At 47.0% G+C, this 24,964-nt stretch overlaps 1 protein-coding gene across 1 annotated transcript in view; it reads right to left on the bottom strand.

The window, feature by feature from the left end:
• Positions 1-24,964, bottom strand: part of ATP2C2 (ATPase secretory pathway Ca2+ transporting 2) — a 25,446-nt gene extending 482 nt beyond the window's left edge. Inside the window, exons 1-26 of the mRNA XM_066194704.1 lie at positions 24,866-24,964; positions 19,875-19,985; positions 19,131-19,247; positions 17,416-17,505; positions 16,880-16,915; positions 16,718-16,779; positions 15,378-15,486; positions 15,152-15,301; positions 14,718-14,786; positions 14,333-14,408; positions 13,981-14,047; positions 12,684-12,808; positions 10,794-10,891; positions 9,750-9,851; positions 8,836-8,925; positions 7,339-7,440; positions 6,534-6,690; positions 4,737-4,907; positions 4,319-4,416; positions 4,176-4,226; positions 3,467-3,633; positions 2,727-2,795; positions 2,531-2,647; positions 1,758-1,905; positions 1,080-1,175; positions 626-767 (exon numbers count right to left, since the gene is read on the bottom strand). Of these exons, the coding sequence (XP_066050801.1) occupies positions 626-767; positions 1,080-1,175; positions 1,758-1,905; positions 2,531-2,647; positions 2,727-2,795; positions 3,467-3,633; positions 4,176-4,226; positions 4,319-4,416; positions 4,737-4,907; positions 6,534-6,690; positions 7,339-7,440; positions 8,836-8,925; positions 9,750-9,851; positions 10,794-10,891; positions 12,684-12,808; positions 13,981-14,047; positions 14,333-14,408; positions 14,718-14,786; positions 15,152-15,301; positions 15,378-15,486; positions 16,718-16,779; positions 16,880-16,915; positions 17,416-17,505; positions 19,131-19,247; positions 19,875-19,985; positions 24,866-24,964 (2,719 nt within the window). The remainder of the gene's footprint in view (positions 1-625; positions 768-1,079; positions 1,176-1,757; positions 1,906-2,530; positions 2,648-2,726; positions 2,796-3,466; positions 3,634-4,175; positions 4,227-4,318; positions 4,417-4,736; positions 4,908-6,533; positions 6,691-7,338; positions 7,441-8,835; positions 8,926-9,749; positions 9,852-10,793; positions 10,892-12,683; positions 12,809-13,980; positions 14,048-14,332; positions 14,409-14,717; positions 14,787-15,151; positions 15,302-15,377; positions 15,487-16,717; positions 16,780-16,879; positions 16,916-17,415; positions 17,506-19,130; positions 19,248-19,874; positions 19,986-24,865) is intronic.

The following is a 24,964-nucleotide window of genomic DNA, read 5'->3' as shown; positions in this document are numbered from 1 at the left end:
GTGAGCTCAGCTGGGCAGGATTCCCAGCCCAGGGCCTTCCTGCAGCTGGGAATTGTGCTGCTGAACCCCTGGGGACGTGGCCTTGCTATGCCCGTGCCAGCTGAGAATTGGGGACAGCACTGCAAGGGCCAGCCGCCCACAGCTGGGATAGTCCCCTTGGAGGGTGGAAACAGGAATCATTTGGGATCCATGCCCCCTGCTCGAGACAACAGCCTAATGTAGATGTAACACGGTGTGGTAGGGTGCGGTTTGCTGATATAAATTAAAATCTCTGTTACATTTCAGCTGGGACACTGAAGTTTAACCCAGCTCTTCCCAAAGGGAGTGTCTGCATAATGATCCGAGGAATATCATCATAAAGGGCTGTAAAATCTTGGCATGTCTCCATTTACTTGCATTTAGGTGCAGTACATCAGAATTCAGAATTTAAGCTGGGATAATATTAAATACTACTACTAATTGAGTACAGCTCTGTGTAAATACACAGAGATAGGAGCTGTTGGTTGATTTCCCCTACCAGTGATGTGTTGGGAGCTAACAGAACAAACTGGGAACAGCATCTGCTTTCTAAAGTCACTTCAAGGGGAAAAAAAAAAAACAAAGCATTATTTATTTTACAACTTACCTAGCACTCCTAAATTCTCTGTCTGGAAGATCTTTTGTAGTGGAGGGATGTAGATAACAGCCAGTTGTCCCAAAAATGACCCCAGCACGGAATACAAGAACATGCGGTTTCGGAAAAAGCCGATTTCAAATATCAGCTTCGTCTAGAAAAGGGAAAAAAAATTATATAAAAAGTAACTTTTCCCAATCTCTGTTGGAGCTGAATGCCACCCTGTTTCTTTACATTTCATCTCCATTACTTTTTAAGTTTTGTGAACACTAACTTAGAGCTATATAATTGAAAGTGTAGTTGCACTTGAACTGTGATGGATAATTTTATCTGTATAAAAAGCTGATAAAAATCATACTGCTTTGAATAACATTAAAAAAAAACCCTTACTATGCAAAATACTGATATCCTAATGTTTATGTTTGTGATTTGAGACAAGAAATTACTGCTGACAGAGCCATCTCACCTGAGAGCGACATGTCAGGGCGTTGAAGAGGTCAAAAAACACAAAACAGGTAAAAGTCATTGTTGTGGTTCGAGGAGTTATGCCTCCTTTTGGATTCTGGAAGCACACAAAAATTCAGGGGTTAGTTTAACCTTACAGAAATATGCCAATTCAATAGAAGAATTAACTGTTCCCTTAAATGAGGCCAGTCAAATCCAAGGGTAGTAAAACAAAGGAGTAAATCTAGTTCTGGTTATGATAGGTAACATTCAGTTCTCTTTGATAATTTTAAAGTTTATGATCTTATCAACCGTATTTTAAATTCTTAAACTGATGTGGACTCTGAGTGAAGAACATTCTGAATTAAATTACTGAAACTTGAAGTACTAACAGCAATTCATTGTACTTAGCATTTTCTGCTGGGAAAATGGAAAGCTCGAGGTGAAAAGTCCCTTAAAGTATTGATGCCACATCAAGTAAATTGTTTCCCATTGTAGATTGGAAGGACCAAATTAGAGTAGCAGAGGGAGGCAGGAGTCAAGCTGGGAGCTGACCCTGCTTTCTCAGCCCTCTGCCCACATTGATCCTTTCCCATGGGATGGATTCCAGAAAGCCCTTCTCATGTCCTTCACAAACTGCCCTCACCTTGTGCTCCACCCGCCCTGATAGAAACAAGATCCCAGAGCAGATTTCCCTCACCTCCTTCCAGAAGACAAAGAGAGTTCCACTGATGATGATGAGTGCTGACATGAAGATTTTCAAGATCAGGGATTTGCTGAGGATGGTGTCCGTGATGCACCGGGGGGGCTGCTTGATGGTGTCCCTGTCAACAGGCTCAACCCCCAAGCTGCCTCCAAGAGAAGCAGAGGGCTGTGTTAATTGATGCAGGGTGTCCCAAAATGGACATCCTGAGAAACCAGGATGGAGCTGGAGGATGCAATTCTTTGGGTCACAGCATGAATATTCAAGCAAGGTGACATAACCCCCAAATTTGTCCATGACACTGATACCAAAGGTCTTTTCTGCATATTGAGCTGCTAAAATAACATTAGATCATCAGACCAGTGTCCCACCCCGGAGTGAGAGCCAACTCTGAGAGTGTGCATAATGTGGTCGCTGTAATTGTATTTAGCTGTAGTTGTAATTAGCAGTTGGATGAGGTTCCTACGTCTTGTGATTTTGGGGCATATCCCCACCGTTCCCTGGCTATTCTACCAGCAGGTGATGCTTTCAGGATAATAGGCCATTCCTAGTTAAAAAATAGAATAGTTAAGTGATTCCACCATAAAACAGGAAAATGCAGAAAACCTCAAAGAAATGTGAAGTGCTTTCTGAAAGACCAGGAGGAAGCAAAAGTGCAGCTTATTGAACCACTGATGATGATTGATGAGGAATCACAACGGTTTGTGTTCTTAGGCCAAGGTCAGACACATTAAACCCAAGATTATTTTGCTCAGTGGACTCCTCCATACCTCTGTGCTGGCGGCCCATCCATGATGATGTTGATCCATAAGATCTGCATAGCATTGAGTGGGTTTGGTAGGTTGAGCACTGTTGACAGGGTAATTAGGCTCAAAGCTGAAATGCTCCTGCAAAGCACAGAACATTATTCTGCAGGGCCTCACCCCCAAGGTGCTTTCACAGGAGCTGAAGCGAACAGGAACTTACGTGCTCAACTGGAACCGGACAAAATTTTTTATGTTGTAAAATATTCCCTTTCCCTCTTCTATTGCATTCCTGGAAGGGAGAGGGGAGTTTATTAAGTCAAGAGCACTCACACAGTTCTACACTGAGCTCCCCGTGACACTCAAAACACAAATTGTCTTTTGTAGCCCTTATTTCAGTGGAAGTTCAGAGCCCAGCCCAGGAGGAGGTTGTCAATGCAGCTTCTCACTTAAAATTCTTTTATCACCGAGTAGATCTGAAAACCTGGGTCACGTGGCCAGGTTTTGGTTCATAAAGCAAGCCCGGGACCTATTTATAGACTCACTGTACCCTGCCCACTCTCTCTGTTGTCATGAACCAACAGAGCATTGCAAATTATGTTTTCCCCCCAAGCTTCCTGGATGAGGCAGAGCATGAGGTGGAATCATAAAGGTTGGAACACACCTCCAGGATCAGCGAGTCCAAATTTTGACTGAAAAAAAGCTCTGATCTACTCAGACTTCTAGGTGCTCTCAGATCCCCAGGTAGCTACAGCAATGAGAAACCTGGGCTTTCAGATGAAAGGTGGCTTGATCAGCATAACTTGGGAGGAAAGTCATTGCCATGTACACAACCAAAGACGAGTCAGAGCCACTCTGGGGCTCTCCACTTCCTTTTCCAAGCTTCCCCACACAATTGTGAGTGAAATTCCCGCAGTGGGCAGCCAGAAAGGAGCTGAAGAGTGAGAAAACCTCTAAACCTACATGACTTTTGAGAAGTCATCGTCCACCAGGATCATGTTGGCAGCCTCCTTGCTGACGTCTGTCCCCGCCTGTCCCATGGCGATCCCGATATCCGCGGATTTCAATGCCACGGCGTCGTTGACACCGTCTCCTGTCATGGACACCACGGCACCAGCCCTCTGCAAGGCCTGTGGGAGGGGACATGAAAAGCCAGGCTGGCAACTTCAGAGTCTGCACTGTTTGCTGTGCTCTTTTTGTATTGAAAGATCAGAAGCTCTGTTGGACTCTGAGGGTAAAAACAGACTCGGCACCACACTGAGGACAAAGCTCAGACCAAGAATTTAGGAGAGTTTTTTTCAGGAGTATAGGGAATCTCACAACTGCAGCAGACATTAGAAGAGGGGAATAAAACCCTCAAAAACCATTCTCCTGGTTTATAGTTGCTAATACCTCACTAGTTTTTTTGTATGTCCAGGCCCAGACTTGCAAGAAAAATCATAAAGTCATAGAATCATAGAATGTCCTGAGTTGGAAAGGACCCACAAGGATTACCAAGTCCAATTCCACAGCTAATACCTTCAGAGGAACAGTGCCAAGTGCTCTAGCTGGGGTTTGACAGTCCTTTAGTTTGAGCTGATGCTGCTGGGGAAGAGCAGATCATCCAGAGAACTGAGGCTCCCTGCCCCTTGTTTTTGTGGGATGTACAATGAATTTCAGAGGCTCTTAGTACCTTTATTATTTTTAGTTTGTGCTTCGGACTTGTTCTGAAGAAAATGGAAACCTGAAAAACAAAAAACAAAAAGACAAAATATAATCTCCTATTAGATGGAAGCTATTGGAAATAGGCTTTTTTTATACAATCGAAGCCATTACATTTTGGACAGTGGAGGAGAGCTCTGCCTCTGCCAGTTGGTCCAGCTCTTCCCCAGACATGGCTTTCAGCTTCCCATTGCAGAGACCAATGTTCTGTCCTGCAAAGAAAAGAGGCACTCACAGTCTGTATATCAGTGGATTCTCTAATCCCAGCAACGCTATCTGTGTCTTTTAAGAGCCTTAGACTGAGATTTTGCCATTCCTGGCGCTAAAATAGTGGAACCAATTTACTGGAATTTGGCCCAGAGTTCGTAGCTGCTCTATACTCGACTTAATGTTTTTTTCAGTGGAAAAGCAAAAACTCAGTGACCTTTAAAGCCCCTACTGCACACACAAAAATGATGATAAAGCTGATTATTGAGGGATAAAACGGTTGACTGATGTGACAGACCCCCAGGAAAGCAGCAAAGTTTGGTACCTATAGCCACAGCTGTTTCCAGGGCATCTCCAGTGACCATCTTCACTGCCACACCAGACTCAAACAGCACTTGAACAGCTTCTCTCACTCCAGCCCTTGGGGGATCAATTATTCCAACGAGACCCAGAAACGTTAGTTTGCCAAGTTCTGGACCTGAAGCCAAAGCCAGTACTGGTAACAGAGGGGACAAAAAGAGGACAAGATCAAATCATTAATGATTTATTTCCATGCTTTAAAAGGAATATTTAGAGAAGATATTAAATTGCCTGTTTTCCAGCAGATAAAGTCATTAAAAGCAGATCTTTAGTCATTACAATCAGATCTTGTACAGACACAAAAATTCAGTCCACTAAAAAATAGTTTCTCTGAATGAGAGCATTTCTGTTTGACATGTTTCTCTTAGGATTTCTTTCTTTCTAATTTTAAGCTGTCTACCATGTCTTCCTTAAATGCAGATGGATTAAATCTGGACAGTGTTATGTTAAACCAGACACTATTAAACTACTAAGTTAAACAATAGCATTCCTGCAAAAACTTACACTTTTTTCAAAAAAACCTAAAAATGTGAAATGTAAATTCAGTTAAACCAGTGAAACTCCCATCATGTAAACACCCAGGCTCTGAACATTTTATCTCTGTTCTTGGAGCACACCCGTTTATCATTCAATCACCCTTAAATCACTCACGGATATTTTGCCAGGGGTTCATGTCAATGTTGCTTTGATGATGGAATCAAAAGCTGCAGCAGCTGCCTGAGTTAATCACTTCCCTTCAGAGCAGTAATTTGCCATTGCCACGAGGGCAGATGATTTGGATATTGTAAATCAAGCGCTGCACGGGAGTTCCTAACCACAGGACACGGGGTGGGAGAATCTGTACATGAACTACACCATCCCCCAGATGCAGCTGCCAAGGCTTGTTCTCATCTCCTTACGACCTGGGAGTGGTGTCTGTGTTGCTGTTTGAAAGTCTGAGATGTTGCTGAGGGGATGTTTCTGGTGATGAAGGAGGTGACACGTGTATAAAACTCCCGTGGGCTGTGCACTGACAGGCAGTTGGGATCAGGAGATGGAGAGATTTGGGCCTAACAAAGGGTTGAACCGAGCTTCAAACAGAAATCTCAGCACCCAAATCCATGTTTGGAACTCCTTTCAAAGTGGCTTTTTGTTGCTGTCTGCTCCAAAAACAAAACGTGGCAGAGCAGTGCTTAGATGGGTCCCAGCACAAAGCTCTGCAGTGCAGCACCCTGAGAGTATCCCTGACCATCACAGCACTCCATGGAACAGAAACATTCACATTTCCAGAGCTTGTTTTCTCCTTTCAAACTCACTAATTTAAACCCAGAAAAAACCCAACCCCCCCCGCAAAAAAAAGACCAGCAGACCTAAGACACAGCCCTTGGCACTCTGACAAGTGTTGGGAAGAGATCATGAAAGCGATGCTAAGAATTGAGGGCTTTAAGCTGAAACAGGAGACTTATACCGGAGATTAGGAATAAATTCTTCCCTGTGAGGGTGGGCAGGCCCTGGCACTGGGTGCCCAGAGAAGCTGTGGCTGCCCCTGGACCCCTGGAATGTCCAAGGCCAGGTTGGATGGGGCTTGGAGCACCCTGGGACAGTGGAAGGTGTCCCTGTCCATGGCAGGCGGTGGGATGAGACGAGTTTAAAGTCTCTTCAACCCAAACCATCCCGTGGTTCTGTGAGGACTGAGCCTCTGCCCATCCTAACCACAACAGAGCAGGAAAGTTTTAGGCCAGATGACCTGCCAGCTTAAGGGACATGGGCAGCAGGGACTGACCTCGAAGTCCTGAGGAGCCCATTCTCTTTTCCTCCTGCTGGTAGAGGGCTTTTTGCTGGGGCGTGAGTGACAGCGAGATGCCACCACTGTTGTACAGAGTGCAGTGCTGGATGACTTCTTCAAATGCTCCTTTCATGAAGTAAATATCTTCCTGATCCTTTAAAGAGAGGAGAGAATACACTTTATCCAAAAAAAGGAGCACATTTTAAATGAATTATGTCTTTAATTGTAGGTAGAAAAGATCCTGTTGATGCCCAGGGGCATTTATTATGGATAGGATGGGATATTTTTTGCTCTGGCCATTTTTCATGTTCAGCCCTCACAGACAGCATGGTAATGAAAAGGTTGGTGAGTTTTTAAACCGCAGCAAAATATCAGCCAAAATGAGCTCCTTAACCCAGTAAGGGATGAAGTTTTCTCCCAAACACCAGACCTCTCTCTCCCCCTGTCAGTTATCTCTGAAAAGCTTTTGTTTTCCTGCTCGACACACGGTATGAGAAGTATTCCCTCCTCCCATTCAAACACAGTTTTAGGAGCTAAAAATCCACCCAAGCTGGGAATTTTGAGGTTTGCTCCCTTTTCTCACAACATAGTTAACTCCTGAAAACATTATTTGCTGAAGAGATACCATTTCATGCCCATTGTTGAGGTGCACAATTGGAAACACGAAACCAGCCCCTGCCTCTGTTTGCTTTACCTGATTTTTCAGTGTGCATTTCCCAGCCACCCACCTCTGCTTGGACCTGAATGAAATTTCCTTCTTTCTTACATGAATGTTCTTTATGTCAGCTAATTCCTGATTTACCTGATTTTTCAGTGTGCATTTCACAGCCATCCACTTCTGCTCGGAGCTGAATGGAATTTCCTTCTTTCTTACATAAATGTCCTTTATGTCAGCTAATTCCATCTGAAGCAAGGTAAAACAAAAAGAGCACTGTGAGACTGGACATTGCCAAAACCTGGATATATTTTCCATATCACAAGGATTGACTGTTGACTGTCTTTCCAGGCTGTCAGATTCCACACAGCTCAGGAGACAACACGAGGAGAGCAAAATTCATATTTCAAACCCATTTTTTCCTTTTGGTGTGCCTGGTAGGGGATAAATTAAACTGGAGTTTGAAGCTTGATTCCTGATAAATTTTTAAAGAATTAGGGAGCTGCCCTGCCTTTTTGTGAGGCTTTGGGTCAAAGGAGGATCAAGTCCATTCCCTAAACCAATGGCAAAGCAATGGGCTGAGCAGATTTCTGAGTTTCTTTTCTGGGTTATCTCCCAGCAACTCTACTTGAAAGAAGAAAGGAAATAGCAAATAACAGAATGGTCAGTTGTGGATGTGGTTTTGAATTATTTCCTGATGAATTACACTCAAAAAGCAATTCACAACAAAACCTTTTGGCCCAAATCAATACACTCCTGCTCCAGCAGAGTGTGTGGGTGTTCCAGGTGAACTGGGAGAGACTGGAAGCTGCTTTGATCACCTTTGTCCCCCAGCTCCCACCAAAGCAAAACATTAAAAAGAAAAGTAGGAGAGACAACCTCCCTCATATTCTGCTCTTGTTTGGCTGCTGAACCCCAGAGCAGGAGAAAGGCTTTAACTCAGCATTTGGGGAAATGAAATGCCATTGTTTAAAAAGAAAAAAATAAAAATAAAAATAATGATTTCACTGCTAGAGTCAGGATCTTTAAAAGCAGGAGGTGAGATCGGATGTTTGCAGGGGCATCATCTCATCAGGGACCTCCTGTGCCTCACAGCCCACCCGAGGGCTGAGGCCATGGCTGGGTGACACTGATGAGGTGACACCTTGAGGTGTTTCACAGCTCTGAGTGCAATATTCATAAAAACATCTTGTTTTACATAATCGTGACTAGGAAAAAAGTAAAAGCCAGCAGCTGACCCAAAATGAGGGTGACCCTCTGTCAGGCAACGTGGCCTGGACTGTTCCTGCCCATTTTTAACTCTTGTCTTCCCTCCTGGACTCTTAATTGGCACGTGCAGGAAATATAAAAAAGGCTGTCCTGTCTGAGCCCGAAAGAAACGCATCACCCAGCCTAACTGCAGGACTAACCCCGCCAAACAAAGATTGCTGTCAGCACAGGAGCTCAAGGAAAGTGTTTGTCCACGACTAAAGGCTGGCTGGGAGAGGTAACATCTGTCACCTTGGCAGGGGAGACAAAGGGGGACTAAAACCAGTCTGGGGGATTTAAAGCAGCCTCACTCTGCTGCCAGACCTCACAAATCCAGCCTTTTCATTTATTTATTTATTTGAACTGCAGGAAAATTTTAAACTTTCAGGCTCTTACCTTCATTGCCAGGGCAATGAGAGCTCCTTCTGTGGGTTGTCCTATCACACTGTTCTTCCTGATAATGGCATTGTTGACCACACAGCCAGCCTGGAGAGAGGGACAGCTTTACATGGGCTATTTTTGTCATTTACTGAAGTCACAGCTTTTTCATCTCTTTAAATGAAATGATGGAAGACTGAGGAATGAAAGGAGCCACATCCCAAAAGTTTTGGGAAGAGGTTTCCCCGCAGCAGCATCACTTGAGATCAGTCCTTGTGCTTTCTAAAGCCACTTAATCCATGAGATACACCGATATTTTGGTAAAATATTATGCTTTGGATAAATTAGCATCAAGAAAACATGAGATACGTCTAATGAGCTTGATAGATCATGAAAATGAAAGCTCAGTCTCTCCTGCTATTGTTTCTAATGTGCAGCATGAATAAAACAGGACCTAATCTCCATTTGAGATTCCAGCTCAAATCATTTCACCTCCCAAACACTCCACTTTAGCCTACAGCTGAATGTTCAAAATTTTATGTAAAGCTGACACGAAACCCAGAGAACATCACAGTAAATTTATAAACTGACTGTGTAGCTGGCTGATGTCTAGAATCTCTGCACATTAAAAACCTGAACAGGGTAAAATGTATTGGTTCCTCCTCTGCCAGAATTGTATTTTTATTCAGAATATCATTGACTCCTGAAGCTGATGGCTGTGATCTCTGCCTGCATTATGATCACTGCCTTTCACCGCTAAGCTTCAGGAATTCCATCCCACTCAGTCTTTCCATGAGAATGTTTTAGCAAGACAGTCCATTTTAGAATTACAAAAGTGTTTGTTTTTTTTTTCCACACTAATTATCCAAAGTTATTTGTGCAGCTGAAAATTGAATGTAACTGGGACAAGCTGGTTCATCATTTACACTTACCTCCACGAGTTTCCCAATGGAGATGTTGGAAAATTCTTTAAGGATCTCCTTGGATGGCAGAAGATAAACATTTCCTTCTCCATTGTAGCCCACACCACTGACCTGAGGGAGGGAGAGAGAGATGGGAAATTTCCCCTTTGCCAGGCAGGACTGGACTGCAGATGTGTGCAGGGGGCCGCATTCAAGAAAATTCCCATTTTCAAGGAGTGCAGGGGTTCTTCTTTCTCTCTCAAAGCAATGCTTAAAGGAAAAGGCTGCAGACAGTGACAATATCACATTAAAATGGCTTTTTAGGGACAAGAGGAGTCAGTTTGTCCTACAGGGAACTTGTTTGCTGTGATTCCAGAGGTCTCCTGCACTCGGGGGAGATGCACACCTTTGGCAGCAGTGGCACCACTGGGTTTGTTCCAGCCCTGCCCTCCTGAGGAGGTGGACAGTGGGCACTGAAGAAATGGACAGGATGGATCTGCAGGAGGATCCCAGGGCATGGAGAGGAAGGAGAAACAAAGATTTTAACCCAATGTGTGCCTGCAGAGGGGCTCTGCTCCCCATGGGCTGGCCTGCACCATTCCAAGCATGTGCCTGTGCTCATACCACCAAAATAAGGGAAAAGGGTGAGAAACACAGGGTAGAAAATGTATTTAATTTTGAGTCTCAGTAAGCGTATTCCCTGTCTCCTCTGCCTCACATTTTGCATTTTCCCCTCATTTTGCACAGAGAGGAAACAAACCAAGCAGAGAATGGAGCTGTTCTTATGATAAATATTCCTGCAGGAGATGGAGCAGTAAGTATCAATGGCTGGTTTCAGTATTTACAATAAATGCAGGGAACAGCAGGTTATGCCAGTGAACATCTCTGAACAGGTTTTGTACCCTCAGCCCCACCTCTGCTTGTTCCCAGGGCCACAAAAATCCCTTCTCTTTAAGAAACATGCAAGAAACTGCTTGGCTTGGGGCTGAGCCAGCCTCCCTCGCTGAGGTCTGAGTGAACCAAAGGCAAAGGCCGTGCTGCTGGATCCCAGCAGGGTCAGCTCCTGGTCCCCACCTCTGCCTGGCAGCCGTCCGAGGTCACGAGCCGCGTCACCGTCATCTCGTTGGCGGTCAGGGTGCCTGTCTTGTCCGAGCAGATGACATTGCAGCAGCCTGGGATTGGGATGGTTTGGGTCAGAACTGGTGAAATAATGCAGCCCAGAGACTGGGAAGAGGGAGGACAAGTTTCACTGATGGTTGTGTTTAAACTGCACCGGTGAAAGGGAGGAAGGGGGAAGAAATGGATGAGCTTCCTAACGGGGCAGGAAAGGATTTCAGTGCACACTGGAGCATCATTTGGGTGTGAGGTGTGGTAGGGGACACCTGAAGAGGGTCACACTGTCTTGGTCAATGTTTCTGAGTTGCAATATCACACAACAGAGCAGCTGCTCTGTTCCAAACAGACAGACCCAATTCCCATCCTACCAATTAAGCCTTACTTGTCTAAATCAGGAATAGCAACCATCCCCTGCTTCACCAAGGCTCTGTGAGAGGAGATGGGTTAAAGCCTGTCACAAAAAATACTCAAAGATCGATATTTAAGAGCTGAAACTGCCCCTTTGCTCTCTTTGTGCCAGTCCTGATCCAGTAAAGCACATTTTTCCAGAGCCCATTTACAAAATACCACAAAAGGGGGAATCAGCAGAGACACCACTTTCCAGATAGTTTCTATTCCCAAGAAGGGGGGAAATTAATACAAAACAAGGATCAGGCTCCAGGTCCCTTCTGAGTGTGAGTATCTTCCCTGGCTCTGCAGGTGATCACAGTGCTCAGGCACAGACCCTCATGAGCACAGTGACCCCCAGGTAAAAGCCTGGAGGGAAAATAAAGCAGATTGGGCTGCAATTAAATGAATCACACCTTTGAGGGATTAGCAGAGAGCAAAGTTGTGACCTCCAATGCCTCATTTTCAGTTCCTGATAATTAAAGGATTGTTTTTCTCCTTCTCAGAAGTTTAGCAGGCCGTTTTGGCTGTGCCTTCTCTGCACCTGCAGTTCCGCCTCTGTGGGTGCAGCCCTACCAGAACCAATTCCCTCACCAGGGAAAAGCCGTTTCAGATGTCCTGGGTCAGGGCAGGGACAATAAAATCGGGGTGATAAGATTCCTTAACTGCAGAACAAACAAGAGCAGTTCAAACAATAGCAGTGTTTCCTAAGAGGACAGGTTTTAGCTGCAGATTTTGGGAACTGCACGGACCGGGCTCAGTATTTATCGTGCATTTAATGAGTGGTGCTAAACACACACCGTGTCTGCTCCTTCATATCCCTGCTACCCTGACCCAGGGCAGAGCAGCAAAGTCTGGAGTGCAGCCACCTGGTAGTAAGGGACAAATTAAAGATAAGGGGAGATGGAAGAACAATTCCATCCCATTTCATTGTGCCCTGCAGCTGTGAGGATGTGTTGGATGCCCTCTCAAGGTCCCCCTCTGTCCCTCTCCCCGTGACTTTTTGGAGAGCAGGGAGATGCTCACCCAGCCTGCAGGAGGATAAATGCCGTTATTCATGCTGCCAAGCTTGACTTGAGGGGCTGGGAGGTTTTTTAGTAGCCAGACACTGAAGAAGTGGACAGGATGGATCTGCAGGAGGATCCCAGAGCATGGAGAGGAAGGGGGAACAAAGATTTTAACCCAATGTGTGTCTGCAGAGGGGCTCTGCTCCCCGTGGGCTGGGCTGCACCATTCCAGGCACGTGCCTGTGCTCATACCACCAAAATAAGGGAAAAGGGTGAGAAAGACAGGGCAGAAAATGCATTTAATTCTGAGTGGGTCGCTCTTTCCCAGTAAACCTATTCCAAATTTATTTCTTCTGTATCAGACCAAGGCTCCTGAGGCCAGCCCGTGGCTGTCCAGCTCAGATTTTGGAGCCTGGCAGGTGACCAAGCCCATGTGGCCCCTTTGCAACCTTACCTAAGGTCTCTACTATGGGCAGCTTCTTCACAATCACCTTTTTCTTGGCCATGCGCAGCACTCCCAGCACCAGCGTGACGGTGACCACGATGGGAAGGCCCTCAGGGATGGCAGCCACGGCCAGGCTGGGGACAGCAGAGACAAAACAGCCTCAGCACGGGGCCCAAACCACAAAAACTGACCCAAAGGTGCCAAAGGGGCTGAGGGGGATAACCACTGGCACTCCTGGCACACTGTGAATGCAAAAGCAGGATATTTATCCAGCCCTTCGACCTTTTCCTGGAGAATTTTGACAGAGCGGTTCTTCTTCTTCTTTACCTTGCCAAAGAGCAGTGATTTCTGGCTAAGCAGGGATTTAGAGGCTGGATTTCATTTCATTTTTTAACTTTCTGGGGATGGGAGATGAATATTCTTTGGCATGAGGGCTCACACGTCAGTCACTGGCTCCTGGCCATGTGCAGCCCTCACCTCCCCTCTTGCCCCACGATGTGGGGGACAGAACCAGCTCCCCAAATGTCCTCACCCTCAAAACCTGCAACACCTGATATGCTGGAAAAATCCAGCCACAGTCTGTATATTCCATATTAGATATTCCTTGGGAAACTCTGAATGCTTCTAGGCATGTGCAAAATGCAAGCCAGGAGACTTTACAAAACCATCATCTGCCCTCCAAAACTCAGGATTAACCACTTTTCTTTGCCACCACATCCCCCTGGGCGACAGGAAGGTGGCACTGAGTCAGTTTGGCTCCTCTGTTGTCTCCTCACCTGGGATATTTTTTTTTTTTTATTTCCACAGAACACTTTTTAAAATCTTTTTTTAAGAATTGATTTTAGAGCCATGACAACACCAAGTTAAGAGGTTTTGATGGGCACTACTGAAAACACTTTTTAAAATTGTGGTTGATTAAAGAAGCTGTGCATGCTTTTCTATGCTGGATGAGATGTGCATTCCCTTCTTTAGATATAAATCCTGTAGGAACAGGAAAGAGTAATATTTGCTGTTGGTACACTCCCACTAAATTCATAGCACAGATAGGAAAGGGCATTCACAGCAGGATGAGGTGGAGATGCCAGTGAAGATTTTCAAGATAACAGTTTACAAAATTAAATAAACCCTCCAGCTTGATTTTGTTTTTCTCCACTCTGTTTAAACCTCACATTAATTTTGCCAGTGCGTGAGAAAGATGCATCTATGAAAGGTTTTTTTTACTCAAGTTCTCTTATGTGAAATGTCCATTGTTTTGAACAGGGAATTTCATTAGGAATCAAAGAGAAAAGGGCTCTCCAGTCCTCACCTGACTCCAATGGTGAACATGCTGAGGAGACGCTTCCCTTGCAACCAGCCAATGAGCATTATCAAACCTGGGAGGGTAAATAATCTGATTAAAAAAAAAAAAAAGAATTTCAAAAATCTCCAACCTGTTTTAGCTGATGTAGAACTAAACCTGTTGTAGAACCTGTTGTAGAGCTAAAAATGCAATGAGGCACCCAGATCTCTCCTTCAGTTCGACCAAATCTCTCCTGCTGTCTCTGCTGGAACCCCCAAAGTCCAGGTAACCCCAGACCCAGCAGTGCTTTAGGAAGAGCAGCCCTGGGGCACAAAGGAATCCCACAGCCACGCGAGTGTGAGCCTTGCATCCCACTCACCGATTATCCCAAAGGAGAACAGGGTGAGCTGCTTGCCCAGCCTGTCCATGCTCTTCTGCAGAGGTGTCTTGGGAGTCTGGAAAAATCAGAGATTGCTGGTTTTCCTTTGGTGGTTGTGTGGGAGGGGAGGATGATGATCAGCCCAGAGCAAGTGACCCACGCAGTCCTGGTTGTCAGTACGTGGTCCCTTGTGCTTTTCCCACCCTCAGCCCTCCAACAGGCAGAGCCTGTCCTGTCCTTCTCTGTCAGCCACTTGTCCCTCACTCACACGGGCATTTTGTGGCAGAAGCAGAACTGAACCCAGAGCATTGACTCCTGGGACTGCTCCTGCTCACAAACTTTCATCCAGGATATCCCAAATGTCCCCAGAGAGGGACTGTGTTACCTCCTCAGCCTGCATCATCTTGAACACCTCGCCAAACTGGGAATTTTCACCTGTGCCAATAACCACGCCCTGAAAAAAGGGAAAAAGAGAGATGGAGGTGGAAAACCCCAGAGAATCCCAGATTGGTTTGGGTTGGGAGGGGCCTTAAAGCCCATCTTGTTCCACCCCATGCCGTGGACAGGGACACCTTCCACTACCCACTATCCCAGGCTGCTCCAAGCCCTGTCCAACCTGACCTTGGACATTCCAGGGATCCAGGGGCAGCTTCTCTGGGCACCCTGTGCCAGGGCCTCCCCACTCTCCCAGGGAAGAATTCCTCCCTAATATCCAACCTAACCTGCCCTCTGTCATTCACCTTTTCCTGTCCCTCCATGCCCACACCAAAGGCATCTGTAATTAATGCCCAGGAGAAGATCAGTGATGTCAGGACTCACTTTTCCCTTCCCGTACCGCACCAGGGTCCCCATGAAAACCACATTGCTCAGCGTGGTGATGTCCCCAGCTTCCAGCAGCACGCTGTCAGTCTTGTTGCAAGGCTCAGCTTCTCCAGTGAAACTGGATTCATCCACCAGCAGATCTGTAACCTAATTAAAAAGATGCATTTCTGGCATTGTTAAGACGAGGAATTTCCCAGCCAGGCTCGTTTCCAGCTCTATTTACCTCGATGAGCCTGAGGTCTGCAGGAACCCTGTCACCCACAGACAGGTAGATGATATCTCCAGGCACCAGCTCTCGTGCTAGAAGGTGCTGCAGTTTTCCTTCCCTTAGGCTACATGAGGAAAATGGAAAAAAAAAAACAAAAAGAAGAAAGGGAACCAGGCTGTGAGGTTTTTATTCCTTCTGCAGGCTTGGGAATGTGGCTGGCAAGAAAGCAAGAAGCCTTGCCCCGAAGAGCTTCCAATGTAAATAAGAACAGAAGATCTTCATCCCAATGAGCAGAGGATTGTGTTCAGTTTGGGCTCGGTTTTAATTCATAAACAGATGGGCGGGTTATGGATGATTTACATTTCAGAGGTGACTTAAACGTTGTTTATACAGCAGAGGAGCAATAAGAAGTTGTGCTTTCATGCTTTAAATAATGAATTGCAGATTCCTGAACCTAAAAAGAGGCTTTTTAAAGCTAGAATTACCCCTGGCATTCCAGTGTTGCATTCAAAGTGGAGCCTTCCAGGCAGCTGGATGCTCCTGGTGTCATATCATAAATAAATAAAGCACCAACAGTGGGGTTTGTAAGCTCCAGGGTGAACTTTGGACCAGAGGAAAACCCCACACCTCTTTGGCAGGGCAAGGCTCCCCCGAGCCTCACAACTTATTTCTGTTGGCCGCGACAAAACCGATTTGCAAAGACGTAAATAGAAAAAACATTTCCCGTAATTTCCAGCCCTGATAACAACCATCAAAGCCATGGGGAAAGCGGTGTCTGACCCGCCCTGCAGCTGCTCCAGGGGCTGTGACCTGGCTGTGCCTGTGCCCCACACGTGTGCAGCCCCAGGTAGGACAGGAACCCCATCCCACCTGCACCTGCGCTCAGGTGCTGCTTTGTGCCTGTCTCTTGGGGGAAAAACAACCCTAAAGCAACAAAATATATACACAGGTGAGGTTTTTCCTGCCTGGGGAGACAGTGACATGCAGGATGCTGCAGGGATGGGGAACAGGATTTTTCTGGGACTCTCCTGTCTCTTAGCATTTATTCAATTCCACAGGGTGCTTACTCCTTATTTCTAATTTTTTCTATTTTTTTTTCCTAATAATTAAACAAAAACTCTAATAATTTCTGATTGATACTGATTATTTCATTCCCTTTCCCTGTGACCTGGAGCTGCACCCATTCATCGTGCCACCCCTCCAGGGACCAGGTTCACATTCTGTGCATGGCAGGATGGAATAATTTTCTGGAATAATATTTTCTGGAATAATTTTCTGGAATAATTTTCTTCTCCCCTTGGCCCTGCCCTCTCAGCCCCACTCCCTGCTGACCCCCTGCTGCAGCCACGTCTCACCAGTTGCACTCAGGGGGCACCAGCTTGTTGAGCTCTTCCAGAGACTTTTCCGAGCGATACTCCTTTGGAAGGAGAAGGGAGAAGAAAGCCAAGTTACAGCAGAGGCCTCTTTGTCTCTTTCCTGCTGGCTATGGCCATGGAGCAGAGCTCTGCAGAACCCACCTGGATGAAGGCCACGGTGACCACGATGAGCACGGCCTGGGGACAGAGGGCAATGACAGCTGTGGGCACTGAGAGACAAAAATGGGGGCAGGACAGGGGCCACCACCATGGGGGATAAAGGACAGGTGATACCCACCACAGGGACAAGGGACAGGTGACAGCCACCACAGGGACAAAGGACAGGTAACAGCAACCATGGAGATGGACGAAGGGGGCTCCCACCATGGTGATATGGGACAGGTGACACCCACCATGGGGACAAAGGACAGGTGTCACAAACCAAGGTGATGGAGGACAGGGCCACCCACCACAGGAATGTGGGACAGGGACTGCCACTATGGGAATAAAGGACAGGTGACACCCACCATGGGGGATAAAGGACAGGGGCCACCCACTGTGGGGATGGGGGACAGGTGACACCCTGGGGATAAAGGACAGGTGACACCCACCATGGTGATAAAGGACAGGTGTCACACACCATGGTGATGCAGGACAGGTGCCACCCACTCTGGGGATGGGGGACAGGTGACACCTACCATGGTGATGCTCGCGGCGTCCTCGTATTCCTTGGTGATGACACTCACTAAAGCCGAGGCCAGCAGCAGCAGGATGAGGGGGTTTTTGAACTGACAAAACAAGAAAAATACGGAATCAGAGGTGCTGGAGCTGAACTGGCTGCAGATGCCACCAGGGAGGGTCCCCTCAGGGATGGTCTCTGGATGGTTTTCTGCAGGGACCCTCCTTGCATCGTGGTCAGGTTTCTGCAGTTCCTGCCCCACGAGTGATAGGTGGCCTTGGGGACCAGCAGGACAGAGCTCACACCAAATCACACAAATCCCCCCATTTTTCCCCTTTTTGCACAGGCAGTGCTCCCCTTTGCAGGCACATGGCACAGAGCTGATTCCAAAAGCTTCTTGGATGCACAGTGAGAACAAACAAAAAACTTTACTGTCTTTTTAGAATCTGAAACCAGAAATCCTCTTTCGTCTTCTTTTTCATTTTTTCTTTAATTAATCTGCTCAAATCTTCGCTGGACCGAGGGCTGGGGGAGTCAGGTGCTCACTTGTTTCACTTTTAGACAGAGATTTTTCTTTTTCCTACCTGAGAGAATTACAGCTCTGTTTGACTGATGTGGGAATTGATGGAAGGGAATTAAATAGATAAAGATAAATCTGCCTGCTTTGTGCAACAGCTGTGTGGTGATGCTCAGCAGGAAAGCCAGGGTTTAAATTTATTCCTGGCTGGATCCAAAGGTGAAAGTCCCTCCATTTCTCTTTAGAAAACCGAGGCTAAAGGGGATGTTTACAAAAACAGCAGCTGGAAAAAGCCACAGCAAGGGGCTGCTGAGGGCTGTGAATGATGCAGGACCAGGGGCACCAAAAGGTTGCAGGAGGATCAGAGATGCACCAAAGAATCCCTTTGGTGTCCTCCTAGGAGAAACTGGTTCTTAAGGCTGATCAGAAAAAAACCCACCATCTTGATTTTTATCAGGAATAAAAGAATCCTTGAAGAGGTTCAGTGATGATTACCAAAAGCTTAAAGAATATCAATCATGTGAAAACCAGGGATAAATTGTGAAATAAAAATGAAGTCTTTCAAAGCAACTCAAATCCTTGTGATTCAGTTAAGCAAGGAGATCAGTCAAACCACTGGCTGGAAATGAAAAATAAAAACAAACAAACAAACAAATGCCCTTCTTGTCTGGTCAAGAGCTCTCAATGAGAGTTGAAAGATATATTAAATATTGATGAGAAATTGTTAATAAAAGCAAAACTCAAGGATAACTCAGCTGGAGAAAGAGAAGATAACAAATATCACTGATAGAGACCCTAAAACCCCCCTGAGCTCCACAGCTGACCCTTTTCTGGAGGGATAGCCAAAATCAGAGCATCTTCCAGCTACCACTGGCTCTCCTCAAACCTTCACAGATTTATAACTTGCCTTAAAGGGAATAAATATGCTCCAGCAATCAGGCCCCTGATCTACAGCGTTTGATTTGTGGGCTGTGTGGAGATAAAAAGGCTCATTTCTGTTTGAAGATGTTATCTGCACCCTCGGTGAGCTGCAAAGGGACCTCGCAGTGGTTTTCCCAGGAGAAGGAGCAGTTCCCGTGTCCAGGGCACAGCCTGTTCCAAGGCTCAGCCTCTGGAAGGCGAAACCCTGAATATTTCAATGCAGACACTCGCTCAGAGCAGCCCAGCAGGGTTTTAGTTTTTGCCAAGAAACGAGGATCTGTGCAGAGAATCCTTACCTGGTCCAGGTATTTCTTCCATATTGGCTCTGTGCTCTCGACTGAAAATTCATTCCAGCCATGTTTTAAGCGGCGCTGGAGCACGGAAAACTCAGAGAGTCCAGTCTGTAAGTCAACCTAGAGGGGGAAAAAAACCCAACCCAAACATTTAATATTACTGTTATAGAAAACCTGTTATGCCCAATTTATATTAAACCCCTATCAGCAGACTAGGCAGGATCTTCATGGCTCAGTCCCACATGAAAAAATAAATCTGTCTGTTGTTTTTTCTGTTTAAATATGTATTTTTGTTAAACTGTACAATTTTACCACCAGCCACCACAGAAACCCATAAAGTAAGCACAAGTTAATTAAAAAAAAAAAAAAGTACATTTCCAAAAGGGAGAAATTATATCATAGATGACAAATTAGAAGTCTAAAATAGTAAAAGAAAGAAGTAATTTCTGGTTATGCTGTGTATTTAAAGAGAACATAAAAATAAACACACCCTGACAAAATTCAAAGGGAGCAGAATGAGAAGGGATGAAATCTATTCTGCCTGGATTTAAAAAATCCTGAGGTCAGAAACCAAAATATAGCCAAGCACTAAAGCTTTCCCTGACGCTGTGGACTCTCGAGCCCAGCCAAGGAGAGGATCCATCCCACAAAAGGCAGAGGGATCGGGCACTCCAGGAGTTTGCAAGTCAATTAAAGGCTGATTTTGCAGCCCAGGCCCTTCCCACATTCCCGAAGACGAATCCTTACGTTTAAAGCTCTTGCCAGGTCCTCCTTGTGGCATTTACAGGCATCCTTCGGGGGCAGCACCGCCACCTCATTCGCCTGCTCGATGATTTTCAGCTCACACTCCTCGCGGGGCTGAGTGAACACAACAAAGCCATCGTTAGGTGAGAGCAGTGTTAATTAAAGCTTTCCTTGATTAAAGCACCTCCTTGATTCTTCCCTTAATCCCTTTCCCTTCCCTCCCCTCGCCAGCTGGGCACCTTCAGCCAGTGCAGCACTTCCCAAATCTCAGCGCTCTAATACCAGCTCTAATTAATCCTGATCACAGCTTTAAAACCAGGGCCACGTTCTCGTGGGGGGAGAGAGGCTGAGATGAGCTGGGGAGCCAAAGGGAGAAGCTCACGGTGCTGCTCAGGAAGGGTTTGTGCTGTTTGAGGTGTCGGTGTCTCACAGCCCAGACTGGACGCTCAGAGAAAGGAAAACACCTTTTCCCTCGTGTATTAATAAATGAACTGAACGTAGCAAATGAATACATAATATCATGTAATTACATAAATCATGTACATAATAAATTGAATTAAATGAAATAAAAAAATGTACATAATAAGTGAACTGAAAACGTGAGCTAGAAACGTGAGCCAGAAGGAGAAGCAAAATCTCCCCTCCCGTGTCCAGGGCTGTTCTGCTCCACCACTGACTCTGCAGCTGCCTCCAGGCAGGATAAACCCTTCCTGCCCCATCCAGGCGGCCCAAGCCCTCAGCATCCCAACCCCTCCCTTTCAATTCCCTTCACTTCCTTCTCAACAATGCACTTCCCAGAGCAGCAGCATTCCCAAAATCTCTGCCAGGCCCACGATGAAGGCACTGTGATCACTGTGGCAGGCTGAGTACAGAGAAGGAGAAATCTCACCCTCCCCAAGGGACAGGAGGGAGTTCCGTCCCTTTTTCCTTCATTCACAAAGCACGGGAGTGTGTGTTCATTAACAAAGGAACTCCCAGAGAGCGTGGCAGGCACTTGGCACCAGCTCCCAGCACGCTGGAATGCTTGCTCTGGGATGCACTCAGGACTGGCTCATCCTCCTGCAGTGCTATCTGGGGAATTGGTCCTCCCCTGGATAATCTGGAGCTTTCTAGGAGCATCCAGGGCTTTGCAATCTAAAGCCCGAGATAAATGCAAAAAATCATAAATGCAGGAAATCATAAATGCAGAGAGTGCCCTTGGCTGTTCTCTCTGGCTTCAGTCTTGGGGCTTCTGGAGAGCTCGGAGCATCTCTAAGCCCTGCTCCTGGAACAGGCTTTAGCCAGGTCCATCTGTTGCAGCCCTTTTTATGGCCATTTCCTGACCCACAGCTCAGCTGCCAGCACGAGGGGTGCCAGCCCCCCCTGCTCCCAGTGGAAAAGCACAGGAGTCTGCTGGGACCCCCTGGTCTGGGCAGGGCTCATTTAGAAATCATTTTGTCCCAAGATCAACCTGCCCTTACAAACCCCCAGCAATTTCCCCAAGATCTCTGTGGATTTTCCTGCTCCCTCAAGCTGGTGACCCCATTTTGCCCAAAGAAGCTGCAGTCCTGCTCCCTTTTTTGAGCCATCCTAGCACTGGACATCACCCTTATTTCCACATCTCCTCAAGAGACCTCTGGAGAGGGGACAAAAATACCCTTTCCACGTTTAAAACTCTTGATTTATATCCCTGTTTGAGTGGCCTGACTGTACAAATTCATCAGTTCCCTGTAACTTTGTTGACCTCCAGACACTGAAATCCCAAAAGCCACTTACGGAGGTGGAAGGGTTTTGTGGGAAGAAAACACAGGGCTGCCATGGATAGACACATCCCTGAATTCACTGATGAACGTGGCCTCGGCAGGCTCCTCTGTGCTGCAGGTGACACACACAGGTATCAAGGTACAGCTCTGCTCTGGAGGAGTTTAAATTTTAATGAAAGCAGCTGGAGGGCAGGAAGAGACCTGGACAGGAGAACATGCCTGCAGTCCCCAAGGACTGCAAGGGAAGCAGGGCCCAGCTCTAGCAGCAATATTTACCTTCTGAAAGGTGTGGAGGAAATAAATGACAAAGGCTCTGGATGTGTCTGAGCCCTCTGTGGTTTCTCTAGAAATGCTGGCAGCTCCCTGCTCCAGCCAGCCAGGGGCTGTTGTGACAGGAACAGCTTTATTGGGATGAGTTAACTCGCACTGCTGAACCTACACCTGTAAGGGATTTTCCCTCATGAACGTGGCACAGCCTTCCCCACCAGAACAACCCCTGAGGTGCACAGGTTGGAAATGCAGCAGTGGGGCTGCTCCTCCTCTGCAGAGCCCCCGTGCCCCAATCCCATCCCACCCCTTGGATGTGGAGCACCAGGCAGTGTCCTGTGCAAATCTCTTCATAAACAAACCTCTCCTGGCCATTACTGGCTTTTGTATTTACATTGCAAAGCAGATGTGGGCTCTCCACGATCTCCATTTACATTTATAACCTTTATCCTTTTGGCACAAGAGCACAGGCTCCATACAGCAGGGCAGGAAGAAATAACAAAAGGGGAATTATCAGTTTATCTATTGCTTTGCAAGATCAGGAGATACTGGAGGCTGTAAAGGGCGGCTGGTGTGGCTGGGAGCCACCTCGGAGGTACCTGAGCATCCCTCATCCCAAAACAATCCATCAATTGTGCCGCCCCGCCGAGGAGCCCATGTGGGAGAAAGAGAGCATGGGGCTTTTCTGCAGAGCACACAGCCCTTTTTGTGTACTCTGGCAAACAGCCCAAAATGTCAGTCCTCGGGATTTTCCCCCACCTCTGCCCCTGCTGAGGCTTTGCATATTCTTTTCCCTGTCTTAGGTTACTTGGGGCCAGTTAATGGCCTGCAATCCAGAGTGGGCTGGGTTATTCAGCCTCCATTAAACCCTTCCAAACATTAAACTTTATCCCCGCCAAAAATGCAATTAATAAATCAAACCATTCTCTCCAAAACCTTTTACATTTATTTTTTTTAGATGGACATGGCAGGCAAAAAGGCCCATGTCCCAGGGGTGCAGGCAGAAGCCAGAATCCAGCCTAGAGCAGCCCTCAGCCCTGCAGGTGAGGGGCTGCCCTGCAGTGCCCAGGGATTTCTCCCACTTCCACACACACAGGCACGTGTGATTGTGCATGTGCACACACACTGGGATGCTCAGAAGAAAAATATCTGACTGTTCTTCAGATTTCTGTGGGAAATGCAAAATTCCTCTGAACTGTGAATCAGCCCCGCAAAAACTCCCCTGGTTCTGAATGGAGCACTGCAGAAAAGGAGTTAAAGCATGCACAGCAGAGTCTGGACACAGGCTGGGTGTGTGCTTTGATGGGCCAGGTGAGTGCCCTGCCATCTCCAGGTGACACCGTGGCCACAGGTGAACTGGCTATCACCCCACAGGGACAGCACTGGGGCTTTCCTTCACAGCCCACTTTGGGCATTTATCCCATCAGATCACCTGGAATCACACCTTTATGGCCCAGCACAGTGCCTTGACCAAAATATTTATAAGGCTGAAAGTGCTCTGCAACTACTTTCAGGTAAAGAAGCAAAATGCCATCAAGTAGGAGAGAAATGAGTCGTTTACCAGCCTAAATCATTCTCTGAGAATAAGTTCTTGATTTACCAAGTTCTCATTTTCATTTTACACTGCTGTCTACTTCCTACCCCGTGCCAAAGCTCTCCTCACCTCCCTCCCTTGTTATGTACACAGACCACTCTCTGCAAGGAGCAGAGCTGAAATTCAAGAGGGGTTTAGATTTGGAAGTAAATACATGTCACTATTTATTTTGGCACAGCATAAATGGTGCAGCCTAAGAACAAGCCAGCCTAATTGCCAGTGGCCTCCTGCCTACGTGCAATCAGAAATCTCAGCTTGCCACCCAGCCAGGTTGCAGGGACTTTCTGTGGCCTCATCAAGATCTTCTTTTTTCCCGGGATTTTGAGCTCTGGGTGAGCAGTGCAGAGCAGCATCACCCGATGCACTCTGCAGGGTAAGAGTTCAGTGTCTCATTTTCTTCTCCCTGTAACACTGACCCAACCCCACACTGGACAGACAAGACTCAGGAAGGGGATTAGCTGGAATGGTATCTGGGAAAGGCCTCAGTCAGTCAGGAAAAGCTCATCAACCTCTCCAAGTGTGTGGATGCAACTCGTTGGGATGGGAGTGAGGGCTAACTCCACGTGCTGAAGGAATTAGACAAACGGGGTTCACGTGGCGGAGCACCCAACCAGTCTTCTGCCACGTGGGAGAAAAAATGGGGCTCGAGCCACAGAAACCTTGTGCCGAGCAAATAATCAGATAATCCCAGACTGGAAGATTTTGTGGCAAAAAACCAAGAACAGAAAAAATGCCACCCAAACCACCACTGGCCACTCCATCTGCACTGAGGACAGGCACTGAGGGCAGGGAAGGGGACACCAGTGCAGCATTTTTCAGGAAAAATGAGAATCGTTTTCTCATCATTCCATTTTTTCAGGAAAGCAAAGCAGTATTTCCAAGTGGACTCTGGGGGTCTGAGCCAAAACTCTCCTTGGCTGCTGGTTACCAGCCCTGAGTCACAGCCCAGTGGTCCCAGCCCGGGGGTCCCAGCCCCTCTGCCAGTGACCAGCACTGGTGGCAGGGGTACCCTGGGGACAGGAGAGCCCTGCTCTCCATCTCGCCTGTTGTGCCCACCCTCCAGAGAGCTGCCAGGGCTCTCCCACGCTCTTCCTCAGTTTGGAACCTCCTCAGAGCAGGGATCGGTGCTCCTGGGCAGGATTCGGGCCTCAGCTCCGTGCCTTTGGATTATCGCACAGGAACAAGGCTCTCCATGGCTCCCTGAGCCTGGCAAACAACACCCAGCTCATTCCCTGCTCATCCCCGGCTGCCGGAGCAGCACAGAGCGGGGACAGAGCAGCGACAGCGATCCGCAGTTCCCGGCGGGACAGAGCGGGCGAAGCACCCGAAACCAACCCCAATTACACAAACTCTTCCAGCAGGTCCAGGCAAGAGGCGCGGGCGATCCTCACCTCCTCTCCCGGCTCGCCGCTTCCCAGGGGCTGATATCTCTGCACGAAGCGGAGGAGCCACCTTTTCTGGAAGAGTTTGGCGAAACTCCCTTCGCCCAT

Source organism: Chamaea fasciata, unplaced genomic scaffold (assembly GCF_029207755.1).
Source record: "Chamaea fasciata isolate MVZ Bird 193981 ecotype frontalis unplaced genomic scaffold, bChaFas1.0.hap1 SCAF_12, whole genome shotgun sequence".
In the NCBI taxonomy this organism is placed as follows: Eukaryota; Metazoa; Chordata; class Aves; order Passeriformes; family Sylviidae; genus Chamaea; species Chamaea fasciata.
Note: the sequence above shows the minus strand (reverse complement) of the source record. Positions and strands in the feature narration are given on the sequence as shown.